Source organism: Clarias gariepinus, chromosome 19 (assembly GCF_024256425.1).
Source record: "Clarias gariepinus isolate MV-2021 ecotype Netherlands chromosome 19, CGAR_prim_01v2, whole genome shotgun sequence".
In the NCBI taxonomy this organism is placed as follows: domain Eukaryota; kingdom Metazoa; phylum Chordata; class Actinopteri; order Siluriformes; family Clariidae; genus Clarias; species Clarias gariepinus.
Window position 1 is genome coordinate 2,041,768 of NC_071118.1, and position 17,391 is coordinate 2,059,158.

Sequence of the window (17,391 nt, forward strand, 5' to 3'; positions counted from 1 at the left end):
GCTCTGTCGAGAAATCTGCGTACAGTATGTACTGTAGCTAATCAGAGACGTTATAATTAAACCAATCGGTGTAGTTTCGCTGTACGATCCTGATCATCGCAACTCTTCGGACCTGAATGTTATCGAGTTGTACACTGTACGTATTCCTGTGTAAAATGAAAGCTTGCTATTATATACAGTATAATACATTGATGATTTTTTTATACACTCTGCCCATCCTTCTGCTTTGCTCTGCTTCCTTTTGCTGTAAAGAAAAACAAATACAAAGCTGCCTTGTGAGAGCGTTTAATTGTCCTGTAGCGCTTTGTACAGAATAAATGACAAGTACAGAAAGTTTCAACTCATTTTTTCATTCTTTTTTAACATAATTGTTAATAAGTTCCTTTCGCATTCGGATAAACACACTCGTCGGGCATGCTGTGGGTTTTCTTCTTGTGCTTCATTCCTGGATCCTGAATAAGGATTAGGCCTTCTCGCCGTGGACTCGATCACCAGACTGGATCACATCACGGACCATGTCATGTGTGTGTGTGTATACAGTAAAGCCAGAGCACTGAGAGGAGTGTGGACACTTATTGTAGATCACGAGGGCTTAAATACACACTGGCTGTCAGGAGGCACGTCTGTATGGCACGGAAAAGTGTGTACACTCTGTACAGGCACAAGAAGAAATAATACACTTTTTCCACGATGTAGAAAAGCAGAAGCGGATTTCCTTATCCGTATCAAACGTAAAAGGTAAAATAAAAACAGTTTTTACGCTTTCAATGTAAACATGAAACATCACGTTTTGGATGCTTTGGACAAGTGATGAAGTCCAGACATTTCCGAGTGCAAAGGCTCTTTCAATAAAGAAAAAAGAAAAATAGCCATAGCCGCAAGTGAAGGAACACACTCGTAAAGAGTACACGGCGACTGTTCCAATACTTTTGACCAAGGGTTCTGTCCCCCTCTCAGTATTTTCCTTCCTATGAGATATACCACATTGTGACCTTAACATCGCCGCCATATAACCCAGTCTGTTTTGTGTCAGGGCAAATGAAATAATTTTTTTAAAAAGAAGCTTCTACAGACAACTACAAGGATTTAACAAATAAATAAATAGTGTGTGTGTGTTTGAGTAAACCAGTGAGTCTACGGCAGTGGGTGTGAACTCAAGTCAAATATAACCCTCACTGCTTTCACTGTGTGTGTGTGTGTGTGTGTGTGTGTGGGGAAAAAAGCTAAATCAGGAACCGAAGTATTAATCACTTCTGTGCATCGACGCTTCGGTTTCTCTTTTCTTCCCCGGTTCTGCCCTCGCTATCGAGGGTACTCGTGAAAATTCAGTTCACAAAAATCCATAAGCACGACTCATGACACTTTATCCACTGAAAGACCTGGGGAAAAATATATATATATACTGTATCAATGCAGTCTGTTATTATTATTATTATTTAGTTTTAAATAAAAAGGGCAGGAGACGTTGAGATGACGTCACGGGGTCCTCGTGTTCGGTCAGTGATGACAGCAGGTGTAGACGTAGGAGTTCTTCTTTTGGCCCAGGTTCACTCCTTTATCGTCTGAAAGCAACGTTAGATCTGAGGCGTTAGGTTTGTAGGAGGACAGACTGGGAAACAAAAAGTTATTTGGTGACCGTTGAAAAGGTTTTTTACCTGGCAGAAGCTCGAAAGCCGAGTTACCGAAATCCTCTGCTACTTTCAGGAAGAGTGCGTCTGGGACGGAGAGAAACAGAAAATGATTTGTTCTTTCTAGGTTAGGAATAAGAATCCACAACTCCGGCTTTCTAGAGCTGTTAGAATGATGACAAACTGTTTATGTCATATAGTTAAACTTTCATATTTAGATCAGTGGAAGAAGAAAAAAAGGAAAAAAAATCTTAAGATACAATTTTTATGATTAGATTATCTCCGTACTATCCTACTATTTTTATAACATCTAACTTTTAAAAAAATTGAGACAAAAAAAAAAAAAAAAAAATAATAATAACTTGCCTGCCTTCACATGCATATGAACTTGAGTAACATTCCATTCCTAATCCATAGTGGTCCACCTTTGCAGCTGTATAACAGCGTCAACTCTTCTGTGAAGGCTTTCCACAGGGTTTAGGAAAGGGAATTTTTGACCGTTTTTTTCTAGTTGAGGTCAGGACTCCACACCAAACTCGCTCATCCATGTCTTTATGGACTTTGCTTTGTGCACTGACGCGCAGTCATGTTGGAATGGGAAGGGGCCGTCCCCAAACTGTTCCCACAAAGTTTGGAGCATTAGATTGTCCAACAGGTCTCAACACCTCTGAGATGATTTAGAACGGAAACTGGGAGCCACGCCTTCTCGTTCAATATCAGTGTCTGACCTCACAAATGCTTTCCTACAGCTAAGTTTTTCTATATTTTAATCTCATCCTATTACATAATTTATTCCTTATTGTTATACTTGATTTTTCATTGTTATTGTTATCTTGATTTTAAGGTCACAAGTGGTTGTTCAAGCATTTCCCTGCATATCGTACTGTGTATGCAACAAATAAAATTCGAATTTGCTTTTGTTTTGCTGATGATAATCACACCGGCAAAACTGTGCTGTATTTAATGGACCTTTACCAAATGCTGTTAATTCACATGATACAGACTGAAGCTAGTTTAACTATTTATTTTTGATCATTTTTAGTGTTCTATTGTATGAACGGGTTCATTAAAAGGGTTTTTACGAAATACCTGCCAAATAGAATAACTTGGCTTTCCAAGTACGTTACATGTCTTTCGTGATTTTTAACATAAAAACTTTAGATTGTACAGAATAACAGAACAGTTATGAGAGTAAAAACTCCCTTTATTCCTCGACATAATCCCCTGATACACTAATGCACTTATCCCACTAGTGCTTGGACACCATCAAGGTGAGTCATGATCGGACAGCCTGTCTGATTCATTATTCAGAAGTTTATACATATATATACACGCATGGACAAAATTGTTGGTACCCTTTGGTCTATAAAAAAAAAAAAAACTCACAGTGGTCACAGAAATAACTTATATCTGACAAAAGTTATAAGAAATAAAAATTCTATGAATGTTAACCAATGAAAGTCAGACATTGCTTTTCAACCATGTTTCAACGAACTTATTTAAAAAAATAAATTTATGGAACAGCCCTAGACAAAAATGATGGTACCCCTAGAAAAGACTGAAAATTATGTAACCAAAAGGAACTTGTTAATTCAAGGTGTGTACACTAATCAGCATCACCGGTGTCTACAATCTTGTAATCAGTCAGTGGGCCTATATATAGGGCTCCAGGTAGTACACTCTATGTACGCTACCACACTCAACATGGACCAGAGGAAGCGAAGGAAAAAGTTATTTCAGGAGATTCAAAAGAAAATTATAGATAAGCATGTTGAAGGTAAAGACCAGCTGTAGCCAACCTCCCTGGACGTGGCCGCAGGAGGAAAATAGATGGCAAATCAAAGAGACGGATAATCCGAATGGTAACAAAAGAGCCCAGAAAGACTTCTAAAGAGATCCAAGGTGAACTTCATGCTCAAGAAACATTAGTAGCAGATCGCACCATCCGTCGTTGTTTGAGCCAAAGTGGACTACATGGGCGACGACCAAGGAGGACATCATTGTAGAAACCAAGTCATAAAAAAGACAGACTGGAATATGCCAAACTACATGTTTTATGCCAAACACAAAGCTTCTGGGAGGATGTCGTATGGACAGATGAGACAAAAATGGAACTTTTTGCCAAGGCGCATCAGCTCTGTGTTCACATATCAAAACAAGAACACTGTCCCTACTGTGAAACATGAAGGAGACTTGGTTAGGTTCTGAGGCTGCTTTGCTGCATCTGGCACAGTGTGTCTTGAATCAGTGTAAAGAAAAATGAAATCTCAGGACTATCAAGGGATCCTAGAGAGAAATGTGCTGGCCAGTGTCAAAAAGCTTGTTCTCAGTCGCAGGTCATGGGTCTTGCAACAGGACAATGACGCAAAACACACAGCTAAAAACACCCGAGAATGGCGAAGAGAAAAAAACATTGGACTATTCTAAAGTGGCCTTCTATGAGCCCTGACCTCAATCCTATTGAGCATCTTTGGAAGGAGCTGAAAGATATTTCCCGTCTGGAAAAGACGCCTTCAAACCCAAACAACTGGAGCAGTTTGCTTATGAGGAGTGGGCCAAAATACCTGCTGAGAGGTGCAGAAGTCTCACTGACAGTTACAGAAATCATTTGATTGCAGTGGTTGCCTCAAAAGGTTGTGCAACAAAATATTAAGTTAGGGTTACCATCATTTTTGTTTTTAAAATAATTCCGTTGAAGCATGGTTCAAAAGCAATGTCTGACTTTCTTTTTATTTATTATTACTTTTGCCAGCATAAAGGTAATTCTGTGACCATTGTGAGTTTTTCTTTCATTGACCGAAGGGTACCAATTTTTTTATTTCATTGACCGAAGGGTACCAATTTTTTCCACGTGTGTACAATCATTCTCATGGCTGGATCAGGAAGCTGTGTTGAAGCAAGGGGTTAAATTCCGCCTTGTATATTAAATTACTGGCTAATTAATTTTACATAATAAAGACTGATCTGTGATCAGACAGCGCTGCTGCTTACCAACGTTGTTTCCTGTTTTGCTCGAGGTCTCAAAATGCTGTGCTCCTATTTCTGTGGAAGACAAAGTGCAGTGTGTTCTGATCACTGAACTGCTCACTCGAAAAAAAACATCAATACCACAGAACGACTTGCATGAACAGATAAAGCGGTAGATATTCAGACTCTGATTATTTTACCTTCCACGAAGTCCTGAACGTCGTGGTAGTCGACTTGCCGTGCGCTCCTGTCGCCTTCCACGAGGTCGTTCTTGGTGCCGCACAAATAGATCTTACAGTGCTGTAAACACACAAATAAGGAATTTTTTATTTATTTATTTTTTTTATTACAGAGAAAATATCAGAACGTATTGTCTAGCAAGTGTACATACTTTCCTAAAATAATAATAATAAATGTGCGTACCTCTTCAAACGTCTGTAACTCCTTTACCCAGAACCTGGCTCTCTGGAAGCTGCTGCTGTCTGTTAAATCTAAACAGGAACAGTTTGATCGATCATGCCGTTAGCGATAAGAATAAGATAACCATGATGTTTTTGTTTTTTTCTCCTCATTTTACATGTGAATCGCTTGAAAGTTCACTTTAGATAAGCGCAAAGCCCTGAGGACTGAGGTTTCTAACAGACAGCAGCAGGACGTTCAATAAACCTGAGGGAGGAGAAGGATCTGTACCGTAACACACGATGGCAGCTCGCGCTCCTCTGTAGTAAATCCTGCTCATGGCCTCGTACCGCTCGGATCCAGCCGTGTCCTGAGGGAGCACCCAACAGTTTGTGTAAGCTGGGTGGATATCTGTGATTAAAACGTAAACTTGTCAGCGAGACAGGACTCACCCATATTCCCAGAGTGATGACTTTGTCCCCGATGTTTATGGACTTGGCGACGAAGGCGGCTCCGATGGTCTGTATGTCAGTAGGAAAAAAAACACTCAGGATTGAGTTGAAGCGTTCACGACCAGTCACAGAAGAACATGCTTTCAGCAAGATCACAAATCTGATAATTAGATAATAAATAAACATCTGAGTTATATCCTTTTAAACGACATGCTGTCTCCCATAGTTAGCGCTTCCGAGGGTGTTCAGAATCGTCTTTGAACCATCCATGTTATTATGCTCACGACTGAGGCGAGCTACAAAACTGACTAGCTTCTAACACAGGGCTGAATTCCAAATCACTCTCTAACTCCGGATTAAGGGTACTACAACTTGTATGTTAAACAAGGGATTGTACACCCTACATAGTGGACTAGCTTTTCATTTAACCCTATTCGGGTTCAACCCCGGAACCAGAAAGTTAACGAAGCCGATATTCTGAAGAAGAATAACTGGAAATATAAAGTAAATATCATAAGCTTCTGAGGTCATAACCGTCAGCCAATCAGTTTGTGACTTTAAGCTCAAGTGCACTCGGGTTATGCGGCAGGACGACGATCCAAATCACACCAGCAAGTACCTCTCTGAATGGCTCCAAAACATAAATAAACAAATAAAAAAGAATAAATAAATAAATAATTACTTTAAACAGCTTAAACCCTTTCAATGTGGCTTAACTAAAACAATCATGCAAAGAAGAACGGGCCAAAATCTGTAAAAGACTCACTGCCAGTTATCACAAATGGTTAATTACAGTTGTTGTACACAACCAGTTATTAGATTTAGGGGGCAATTACTTTTTTACACACGGCCAGGCAGGTTTAGTTTGGACAGCTTTTGTTCCATCGATAAATGAAATTATCATTTAAAAAATGCATATTTTATCTTTGAGATCAAACTAATTTTAATATCACACAATCATTTAAGTGTGACAAATATGTACAAAAAAACAGGAAGGGGCAAATACCTTTTCACAGCACTGTGGATAATTAAACTGCTTTAGAATCACTTGGAAATGAAGAGGATGATAAATAACAAAATAAATATTTACACCCCCTCTCTCAGAGTCCGTTAATGTGCTCTAGAAGAAACCTCCGGCATGGAGTTTACAACATCTGGAGCGTTCAGACGATTACAACATGCGAGAATTTCTAAACGTTTCCCTTTACTCGAACCATGTGGAGTTTTTTCAGAAAAGTTTCACTTGGTAAAAAAATAAAAATTTTAATAAATAAATACATACATAAATAATGATTCTAATTTAATCAGTCCAACATTAAACCTGTTATGGAGAAAAATGCAGTTCGACGGTGGGTCCAGTGTGAAATGTAAAATTTCAGTTATTTCTGCTTTAGGTTTTTGGTGTCAGTGCGGATTAGCCATAAAAAACCACAAGTTCTTCTTTCTGTAAAATTCAACTCATCTCTCACATGGTGACCTTTACAGATTTAGAGCTTAATCTATCATTAAAAATAAACAAAGATGTAAGTTCCTTAGACTTTCCTGACTCACGCTATGTAGAAGCAAGGAGGAAATGTCGGCGCTCTTGTTTGTGGTGATCAGACTTAACATGACAGATGCACGAGAAGAGGCTTTAAGCTCTATTCAGACTGAATCCTTTTAATTTAAAAAGGTGACTGTGTGATTAAAGTTATTTTAAAAAAAAAAATTTTATGAAAGAAAAAGCAGCAGAACTCACTCTCAGGTACAACACCATGCATTAAATAAGATTTCATTACAGCCACCAAAGTTTAAAACATAGAGACGACGCTTAAAAAGGATTCGAGTTTGTTAGACACGTGCAAACTGATTGTTTTTCAAGCACAGGTAAAACCTAAAGTCACGTGATCCACTTAAACACGTCATGACACTTTTTTCAGACAGATGATAGATATTCCTAGAGGTTATTTCTACAGGACATTAAGTGCAGCATTACCTGAAAATCCTGGTAGTGATTATACAACCGCCTTAGGTCTGTCATATACTAATCTGATCTGAATTGGGTCAGAGATCCTTTTCCTGTGATTTTTTTTTTTTTTTTTGCCTCCCACCGTTAACTCTCCTGCTCGTAAAAAAAATCTAGGAATGAAACCAGCACTTAGAATCTAAGCTCAAAACCAATAAATACTGGTATGCATGGAATTTCAGGTATGACGAGCATGTGGAGTGTGCAAATTCGGTCAGTCTGAAGTAGCTGGGATCTGCTGGGAATGCTGTTATGGGATTCTTAAAAGATGATGGCTATCATTCCTGATACTCACGTTTTGATATGGTCCGACGAGGAAGCGATGATGAACATATCTCTCGACCAGGCTGGTTTTACCCACACTCTCCTTCCCGAGCATGACCACCTTGGCATCGACGCGCATTGCTGTCATGGTTTATGTGTCAGGATGGAAAGAGAACTGAGGGAAAAAGAGGAACCTCTGTCAGGTTAAGAGCTGCATGACTTGATGGAGCGTTATATTGGCCAACTTGACTGACAGGTCTGTGAGGAAAACATCTAACACAGAGCTAGCAATGATTGACTTTAATCAGGAGTGGGCTAAATGTGAAGGAAAAGTAAAGTCACGTGGTTTATTTGTTAGTTGTTGTTTTGTTTTTTTTACTTACCTTGTCTTTCTTGGCTTGGTGCTTGGTTGAAGTAGCCAATTTTTTTTGAGCCTTTGTTTATTTCTAACGTTACCTAAGTGTGTCTCATGCTCATAATGAAACCGAAAATGAGTAAGCTACCTGCTCACAGGTCCACTACTACATTAGCATCCAGCTAGCTAAACCTTCACAAGCCAGTACAGACAGTGCTAATTCTTATTCTGACGTCATTAAACTACTTTTAGCTAAACATTTCCCAATCACACTCAATGCATTAAGTCACCGGTATTATTTGACAATATTGTTATTGTTGTTTCTATTTTTATTTTAGCATTTATTATTTCTATAGACGCGCGCGCGCGCACACACACACACACGGGTTAAAAACAAACCCTCCTACTCAGAAACTGATGGAGCCATAGAGGAAGAGGAGGGACGTCAACCGGATATGACCTCATCAATATGGCTGCCGCTGGGCGGAGCCAGTGAGCGAGTGGCAAAATGGCGTCTCCGAAAACTGTTCCTAAAGATGCACAGGTACGATCGGTTTAAAATACAGAAATATTGCGAAATAACGCGTCTTTTTCAAGGTTAAGTGGCTTTTAAAATAAAACTTGGGCTTAGTGCACGGATTTATAATCCGGAAAGTTAATTATCTAAAGTGTTCAGTGGTCGCGTGTTTAAACCTGGTTTGTTTAGAGTTTAATGTATAGTTTGTGTTAATCATGAATTCTTTAGATTAACGCTATAAACGCAGTAAAGTAAAAAAAATATACAGTTTACTGTTTTCCCCGGTTGTAAGAATGCAAAATTTGGAATGCATGTATCATAAGGCGATTCTTCGATACTCGGGTTGTATCGCGGTACAAAACTAACTACAGCAGTGTGGCGGTAAACCTGCTGATCACGTGATCTCATAAATGTGTGGTGGTGGGGGGGAAAGACGTGGGGGTGTAAAGGGAGCAAAGCTATGATGGGTTGAAAAAAAAGGAGGGAAAGTGTGAAAGATGGTATAAAGGGAGATAAACATTTCAAATTTGAATTTTATTTGTCACATACACTGTCATACATACTACAGTGAAATGCTTAGACAACTGCGCGTGACCTAAAAATAAAAGACTATGAATAGGAAATAAATATGAAAAAGAAAATAGGAGATGAATTTAACTTGGAAAGAATAAAATAAAATAACTGTACAGTACAAAATATACAATATAAGAAAAAATATGTATGTGACAAATAAAATTTTAATTTGAAATATATGAAAAAACATAGAAAAATAAGAAAAACAGCTGTACAATATAGAAATATGGAATTCATGGAATGTTTTGTGTGGGAATGAAATTAAATGGAATTGGAAATGTCCAGGGGGTGTGCAAATGTGCCTGAAGTGTAATAATTCATATATTCACATATTTAAAGTGACTTTGTGCATCAGGGAAACAGAACGTCCAGGGAGTGTGCAATAATGCTTGAAAGTGACTTATTTAAAGTGACTTGTGATAGAGTAAATAACTAATGTCCACGAATGTGCAGTTGCGCAGTGGCCACTAGTGTAAATAAATGTCCAGAGATTTAAGAGAGATGCATGTAAAAGTAGAGAAAGAGAGAATGTGTATAAGGAAAGAGATGGAGGTGGAGAGAGAGATTGGTGTATATATGGGGAGAAAGATGGGGATAAAAGGAAAGAGAGTTGGGAGCGTTTTTGAAACTCGGGCAGCACTGATCCGTGCCGGCAAAACACAGTACAGATCAGTGACGATAAAAAAAAAAAAATGTTCTTATATGGAATCTTAGCCTGTGTGTTAACCGGGAGGATTCAAACATCAAACTGTGCATTTGGATTTTTCCATGGAAGTTACCATTATTTTTATAATGTGTTATTTTTACTGCTACTTGAAAATAGGAATGGTGTGGCAACAATGAAGACCTTGTTTTTTGTGGTGGGTTATAGAAACAACTGAACAACTTTTTATTTTATTTTATTTTTTGCTTAGTCGTGATTGTATAATTGGTTAAAATGAATTAAATTCAGTTCATCATATTGCCTAGGTTGTGCTTAAACAGATTGGAGAGAGATGGAGATAAAGAAAGAGATAGAGCTTAAAGGAGAATGTGAGAGGTGTGAAGAGAGATAACAGGAGAGATTGGTATATATGGCGAGGAAGAGCGAGAGTGCATTTAAAAGTACTGAGAGAGATGGAGATAAAGAGTGACAAATAAAAAATGAAGTGGGAGAGATGGTATAAGGAAAGAGCTGGAGGTAAAGGGAGAATGTAAGTGATGGAGAAAGAAAGAGCAGGAGAGATTGGTGGTATATAGGGAGTGAAAGATGTTGCTTAAGGAAAAGAAAGTGTGAAAGGTTTAAAAGTAGAGGGGCAGTGATGGAGAGAAAGAGAGAAAATATCATAATATCTGTAATATCATAAAGTTGTGGTGTTTCATTTATTCCTCACATTACGGATGATAGATTTTCATGTCACCCACAAGTCCTGCTGTTCTGATGAATACATCACCATTAGTATTATTTGCTTCTTTCAGGTTATGATGCAGATTTTGAAAGACATGGGAATCACGGAGTATGAACCGCGAGTCATTAATCAGATGTTGGAGTTCACGTACAGTAAGTTTGATGCTCTGTTATGTGATAATCCTGTACGAGTCCTTGAGTTAGTTAAGTTCCATTAATGAAAATATTACAATGCAGCTGAGGACATATGATGAACATGAGTAGCTCACCTCTCATATCATTCTTTGAATCTATTGTACCGCATAGCGTCTATGGGAGTCACGTGACACAAGAACGAACGACTCGAAGTGGAAGAGTCATTGGGAAAGAATCGTTCAATTCTGTTTCCTGTACATAACCCACGGGGGTTTTGCGATGACTTGCGCATGCGCGCCCAGTAGAAAATGAACGAATCACTCCCTGAGACTACTTGTTCTTATGAGTCACGTTAAAGATTCGTTCAAAAAAACGAATTGCTTTTGAACGACCCATTACTACTACGTTTATTGAGTAGATTTTAACTGCACATTTAAGAACTTGTATTTAATTTTTAAAATTTTTTACATTATATCCACGACTTATTCCATTTATTTAAATTACTACACAATCCTTTACTTTATGGTACTTTGCTTTGTTATTTCATATGATTTTACTTTTTACTTAAAGTTTGACAAATTGACAAGCATGACTTTGGTAACTTTTGACCATAAAATAATAATAGTTCATGTTACTTGGTTTGTGGCCTTAAATATTACATCGTGGCCTCAAACCAAATAACTCCATGTCAGCCGAGCGTCTGTGCACTTTCATGCCTGATCTAATGTTGTGCCTTTACAAAAAATATGTTGAGGATATTGATATGTAAATACCGAACGTTCTTCTATTTATAATTGCAATAAAGAGGTTAGGATTGAATTGTACAGACGGGGAATAAGTCAGGCATAAATGTTTACCCACTAAACCATTCTCTTTCTGTAGGGTATGTCACAACTATAATCGAAGATGCCAAAATATACGCCACTCACGCTAAGAAGTCGACTGTGGATGCAGATGACATACGGTTAGCCATCCAGTGTCGAATGGATCAGTCCTTCACCTCTCCTCCGCCACGAGACGTAAGTAATTTCCTGTTGTAAAATACTCCTGTCAAAATTATAACGATTTCATTGCGTAACCGTTTTCCTTGCAGTTTCTACTCGAGGTTGCCAGGCAGAAGAATCAAACCCCTCTGCCCTTGATCAAGCCTTACGCAGGTCCTCGTCTTCCGCCAGACCGTTACTGCTTAACTGCGCCAAACTACAGGCTCAAGTCACTGCAGAAAAAGGTCAGGCTTCCTAAAGAAAGCAACACCATGAGATTCTGATGATGTGAATTGTAAATGAAAATTCTGTACACTACAGTGTGTGTGTGAGAGAGAGACACGGCACTGATGTTGCTCTGTTATAGGTGTCTTCCTCTGCGGGGAGAATTACAGTGCCGCGTCTCAGTGTGGGGGCCGTGTCCAGTAGACCAAGCACGCCAACTCTTGGTGAGTTCTCATGAGATTCTGGGTATCAGTGGTGATGTGATGCATTCCATTATGTTAGGAAAAAAACACAAGGTTTTAATCCAGTCATTGATGAAAATGAGACATTTTCAGCACTGTATGATTAGAAAATTACGTAATTGGATGCATATGAATACTCAACTCAACACAACTTTATTTGTATAGCCCCAAAGTGCTTGACATAAATAAATGAATATAAAAAATACATAATTAAAATCACATTACACAGATATCTAATCAAACTCAGTATATAAAATAAACATCTTGTGTTGGTTTAAATGGCGTAAATAAGACATATTTGTACATATACACATTTTTCTTTTTTTTCTTTTTTTTTGCCCCAAAAGGAATCTTTTGCTTACATAAAAAGTTGCAGTTGTGAGGTTGTCTCATCTGTGAGGTAAAGAAAGATCACAACTGTGAGATTTTAAAAAACACTATGAAGAAAAAAAAATCACGGCTGTGAGGTAAACAAAAAAGTTGCAGTTGTAACATAAAAAAAAAAGTCGAGACTGTGAGGTAAACACCAAAAAATGTCACGACCATGGAGTAAATAAAAAAGTCATGACCATGAGGTAAATAAACAAGTCAAGGCCACGGAGTAAATTAAAAAAAAAAGTCACGACCGTGAGGTAAATTAAAAAAAAAAATCAGAGTTCAAAGACAGAGTTCTGAGCTGCCTTATTTATATTGTAAAATGTTTTCTGATCTTCGTTGTAGCCACCCCTTCGGTGCAGACAATGGGCTCTAAAGTAGGGACGCCGGTATCACTAACAGGACAGCGCTTCACAGTTCAGATCCCGTCATCTCAAGCTACATCTGCGAAGTCAGGTCAGTATCGATGTTCATCGCGCCAGCTGATATTTCTTATCACGCTTTATAGAGTGTTTAAAATCCGAAGGAGCTATCTCTTTGAATTTGTTTTATATATTTATATATATTATTATGTATATTATATATATATTTTTTCCCCCAATATATGTAGCTACGCCGACCACCCCAGGCACGGTCCAGAACGTCCTCATTAACCCCTCTCTCATCGGCTCCAAGAACATCCTAATCACAACCAACATGGTGTCCCAGAACTCCTCCGGTGACTCGGGCTCGCTGAAAAGAAAACATGAAGATGACGACGATTACGATGCCTCGTGACCATGTGTATAAATTATATAAAAAGGTCATGGATGCTTGATGCCAGATCAGCGTGTAAATATGCAATCGTTCACTGTCCGTCTTGCGCTTGATTGTAGTAGTAACTTTAGGGTCTTGCTTTTTTTGTTTTTTTGTAAGTAAGAAAATAAAAACATTTGCCTTTATTCAGAATCATCATTATTATTATTATTATTATGAAGTATTCTTTTTAAGTGTGTTGCATTACAAATTGGTATGATTTTTATGATGGATATAAGAAGCTGCGTGTTTTAGATTAAATGTAATGATTTGATTAAATAAAAGGAAATGGCCAGTAGGGGGTGACAAACCTTTTTTTTTTTTTTACTCAAATACTGTACCTATCCCCAAACTTATTGGTCATGACAAAGTGTAAAAAAAAAACTTCATCTTACAATTCTGGATCCTAAGCAATAAAGATGTTTTGTCTTTGCATTATTGTGTCTTTTTAAAAAAAAAAAAAAAAAAAAGGCATAAAAATATCGTGTCTTGTAAACATGCTGTACCCTGGGAGGCTTTAAAAATGTTCTTATTATAAAATAAATAAAATTGTGTTTCATGTCCTTTCTTTATAGTTCTTTGTTTGTATTATGAAATTACAAAGTGCTCCCAGGTCAATGTTCACCTTTAGATACAAGATTATAACTAAGGAGATGGCTGGAATTGGATTATAAACACATTTCAAAACATTATTAGAATCTGGAAGGATAGTGCTTAAACCCCAAATTTCTGGCGGATGTGGTTGAAAAAAAAAACATAAATTAGCATTATGGGAGATCACTTAAATGCTAACGTGCAGTGGCATGGTTAAAACGGCCAGTAGAAATCAAAGCTATGATTAATAGCGAAACAGGAAATTTCCATATGTGCAGTGTGACAAAAACTCAGGATTGGGACTAAACAGCTGCGTATCTATAAGAAAACTACTTGTTAGGAACACTCATCAGAAAAAAGCTTCAGTCCAGTCAGCATAAAGATTGGACTTTGGAGTGATGGAAAAAGGTGATGTGGTCTGATGAGTCCAGATTAATCTAATTCCAAAGCGATGCGTGCTTAGCAATGTTATGTAACAATAAAATGAAGTCAGCTGATGACCTGAGTGTACAGAATGACCAGGTTATCACATCTATGCAGTCTTTCCTCCCTGATAGCACAACCATATTTCAGGACTCAGATTGTGAAAGAGTGGTTCTGGGAGTACGAGGATTCATTTTCACACATGAACTGGACACCACATTGTGTGCCGTAATCAATGCAGAAATGCGCTCAAATTACATATGAAGTTTTTTCTTTTTTTAGCCGGGCAGTGTATTAGATGTGTCAGTGATATTAGACCGTTCCATCTTCCTGTGAAATAGGTTTACCTAATAAAAAAGGCATAAAATGAAATAACTGCATCGATTCTACCATGATGTGTACTTTGAGATCCTGTTGAATTTAGAAATCTAAATAGAAATAGATCACACTGTCCGGCATTGAGTCAGGTTCTTACCATTTCATATTACGCCACTACGACTTTCTTGGTGCTGATACTTGAGTCTTTGGTTTGTTAATAGATGCAAATTATTAAAAGATTAGTATATGCTAATTGAATTTTGCATAGCTAATGCACTATCCATATGTTTCTGAACTGTGGGAAAATACCTGAGAACACAGATGTGACCATGAGCAGACTCAGTACTGTCTGTCCATACAGACGCAGGTAATAGGTCTTTCTCACCGATTGTAACAGTAGGCAGCATCGCCTCTGGCAAAAAAAAGGGTATGTCAGGCTGAGCTCATAGCTACAGAAACATACGACAGGCAGGAGTAGGGGTGCCAAAACATTCAAGCAGTGTGAGGCAGCGAGTTGACCACACACTCCTTTTTTGCAGCTAAGGAACTACCTTACTATTATGACATAATATATATAACAAATAAAGACATATTATGTTATAATGGTATTAGTATTTCCCCTTTACATGCATGCGCCCACTGTCTTTCTGGTATCCCCGGGTGCTTGCACCTGATCATTGTTGCTATATTTCAAATTCAAATTCAAATTTTATTTGTCACATACACAGTCATTCATACACAGTACGATATGCAGTGAAATGCTTACACGACCGCCAGTGACCTTAAAAGTAAAAGCTTATTAATAAGAAATAAATATGAACAACAAAGAAATACAATAGGAAATAAAATTTAGCTTGCCCGAAGTTGTATTATATATTATATATACTATATACTATATCATATATTTATATTTCATATAAATATACCTATATTTCATCGCAAAACTTAACAATTCGGGTGGTCTACTTAAACTTAACACACTCTAAACTGATAAGAACAGATGCTACCTAGTCTTTTGGCTGCTCCCGTTAAGGGGTCACCACAGGGGACCATCTGATCTGCACACATAACTTGGCACAGGTTTTATGCCAAATGCCCTTCCTGACACAAGTCTCCCATTTTATCCGGGCTTGGGACCGGCACTCGATCCAGTGGCTGGGGTTTGGGCATTGGGTGGAAATTGAACCGGGGGCTTCTGGTCAAGAAAATATTTACTTTAACACATCATGTCTTCATGGATCTGGCTTTGTGCATAGGGGAATTGTCATGCTGGAAAGGTTTTGGGGCTTTTTTTGGTTCATGTAAAGGGAAAGTGTTAAAGCTACATTACTGTGAAGACAGCTGTGTACTTTAAACTTAAGAAACAACGAGTGGAGTGTGTTAATAATGGTGAGGTGTCCACATACTTTGGCCATGCAAAGAACAACTTTCGCTAAACAACAGGAACTCTGTTATTTTGGGTTGCTTGCAAAATGCAAAATAGAGTGAAACTTTATATCCTCTTTCTAGGTAATTTATATGATTGTCACCAAATCAGGCCCTTGTGATCTCAAGACAATGAGGATGCCAGGCATTCTCATTGTCTTGAGAGGATTTTTGATATCATTTGATTTATGCAAAAGGTGGCTAATAACTTTCTTACTCACTCACTCACTCACTCACTTATCATCTATATGGCTTTTTCCTGTATTTAGGTTCACAGGGGCCTGGAGCCTATCTTGGGGACACACACATACGCACAGCCACACACTCAGCAGGCACTACGGGCAATTTGGGAATGCCAATTAGCCTAATCTGCAGGTCTTTGGACTGTGGGAGGAAACCGGAGAACCCACCAAGCACGGGGAAAACATGCATAATAACTTTCTTAGTTATATATAATTATACAGTAGTATGATACAAAATATTATGCCATGATGGTATTGATATTTCGAGCCCAAGCGGGGATAGTGCAGGTGCTTGGACCCGATCATCATTGCTTCGCAATTATATTTCATCTTAAAATGTAACAATTTGTGCCTTTCTTAAACATAAAACACTAAGAACTGATAAGAACAAATACTAAACTTGATTTTAGCCAAAAGGCCAAGAAATTGTTAAAAATTATCTATTAGAAATTAAATTTATCACTCCTTACAGAGTGAGCTTTGTGCACAGCGGCATTGTCACTCAGTCAGTCACTTAATATCCATACTGCTTTAACCCGTATACAGGGATACTCCACACACACACTCAAGGCGGGAATTGAACCAGTACCCTGGAGGTCAAGTAAAAAGGGCAACTGTAAATACTTTTTTTTTTTTTTTTTTACAGTTGTGTGTGCTTTAACTTTGTGGAGAACCAACGAGTGATGTGTGGTACAACAGTGATGTAGTGATGTGTTGTTCATGAACGATTCAACATGACTCAGATGAACGAGTCGTCTCGGAGAGTGGTTCGTTCATTATCTATTGGGCGCGCATGCGCAAAGCATCGCAAAACCTCCGTATGGTATATACAGGAAACAGAATTGAACGATTCCCAGCAATGAGTCATCAAGTCTCGAGTCGTTCGTTCCTTTGTCACGTGACTCACATAGACGCTATGCGGTGCAATAGATTCAAAAGAACGAAAGACTCAGACTGGAAGAAATAAGAGGTGAGATACTCGTTCTGTTTATTTTAATATGTCCTTATTTGCCTTGTAATATTTTCATTACTGGAACTATAGCCAAAATTTGTGTATGTAGACATTTTATTAAAAAACTCAACATTT

General features: G+C 38.1%; 2 protein-coding genes and 1 pseudogene across 2 annotated transcripts; 1 reads left to right on the forward strand and 2 right to left on the reverse strand.

The window, feature by feature from the left end:
* Positions 1 to 271: 271 nt before the first annotated feature.
* On the reverse strand, positions 272 to 8,451 carry rab24 (RAB24, member RAS oncogene family). Its single transcript, XM_053478070.1, has 9 exons — positions 8,099 to 8,451; positions 7,747 to 7,890; positions 5,447 to 5,515; positions 5,286 to 5,364; positions 5,019 to 5,086; positions 4,796 to 4,895; positions 4,620 to 4,670; positions 1,656 to 1,715; positions 272 to 1,562 (listed from the first exon to the last, which is right to left on the reverse strand). The coding sequence occupies exons 2-9, from the start codon at positions 7,861 to 7,863 to the stop codon at positions 1,498 to 1,500; spliced, it is 609 nt and encodes a 202-aa protein (XP_053334045.1). The 5' UTR covers positions 7,864 to 7,890; positions 8,099 to 8,451; the 3' UTR covers positions 272 to 1,497.
* A 52-nt stretch (positions 8,452 to 8,503) lies between these two features.
* On the forward strand, positions 8,504 to 13,448 carry taf9 (TAF9 RNA polymerase II, TATA box binding protein (TBP)-associated factor). The gene is made up of 7 exons (XM_053478069.1): positions 8,504 to 8,614; positions 10,619 to 10,700; positions 11,565 to 11,701; positions 11,776 to 11,910; positions 12,033 to 12,114; positions 12,853 to 12,963; positions 13,118 to 13,448. Exons 1-7 carry the CDS (start codon positions 8,579 to 8,581, stop codon positions 13,282 to 13,284), a joined length of 750 nt encoding a protein of 249 aa, XP_053334044.1. The 5' UTR covers positions 8,504 to 8,578; the 3' UTR covers positions 13,285 to 13,448.
* A 3,112-nt stretch (positions 13,449 to 16,560) lies between these two features.
* Positions 16,561 to 16,734, reverse strand: LOC128508123 (uncharacterized; annotated as a pseudogene).
* Between the last annotated feature and the right edge of the window lie 657 nt (positions 16,735 to 17,391).

Bases quoted from the DNA above. Each gene is read 5' to 3' on its own strand.
- rab24 (XM_053478070.1), bottom strand. From the start codon at position 7,863: ATGACAGCAATGCGCGTCGATGCCAAGGTGGTCATGCTCGGGAAGGAG. The intron at 5,365-5,446 runs GTGAGTCCTGTC...GTGCTCCCTCAG, and splicing joins TCATCACTCTGGGAATATGG to GACACGGCTGGATCCGAGCG. The intron at 1,563-1,655 runs GTAAAAAACCTT...CGTTGCTTTCAG, and splicing joins GGCTTTCGAGCTTCTGCCAG to ACGATAAAGGAGTGAACCTG.
- taf9 (XM_053478069.1), top strand. From the start codon at position 8,579: ATGGCGTCTCCGAAAACTGTTCCTAAAGATGCACAG. The intron at 11,911-12,032 runs GTCAGGCTTCCT...GCTCTGTTATAG, and splicing joins TCAAGTCACTGCAGAAAAAG to GTGTCTTCCTCTGCGGGGAG. The intron at 12,964-13,117 runs GTCAGTATCGAT...CAATATATGTAG, and splicing joins AGCTACATCTGCGAAGTCAG to CTACGCCGACCACCCCAGGC.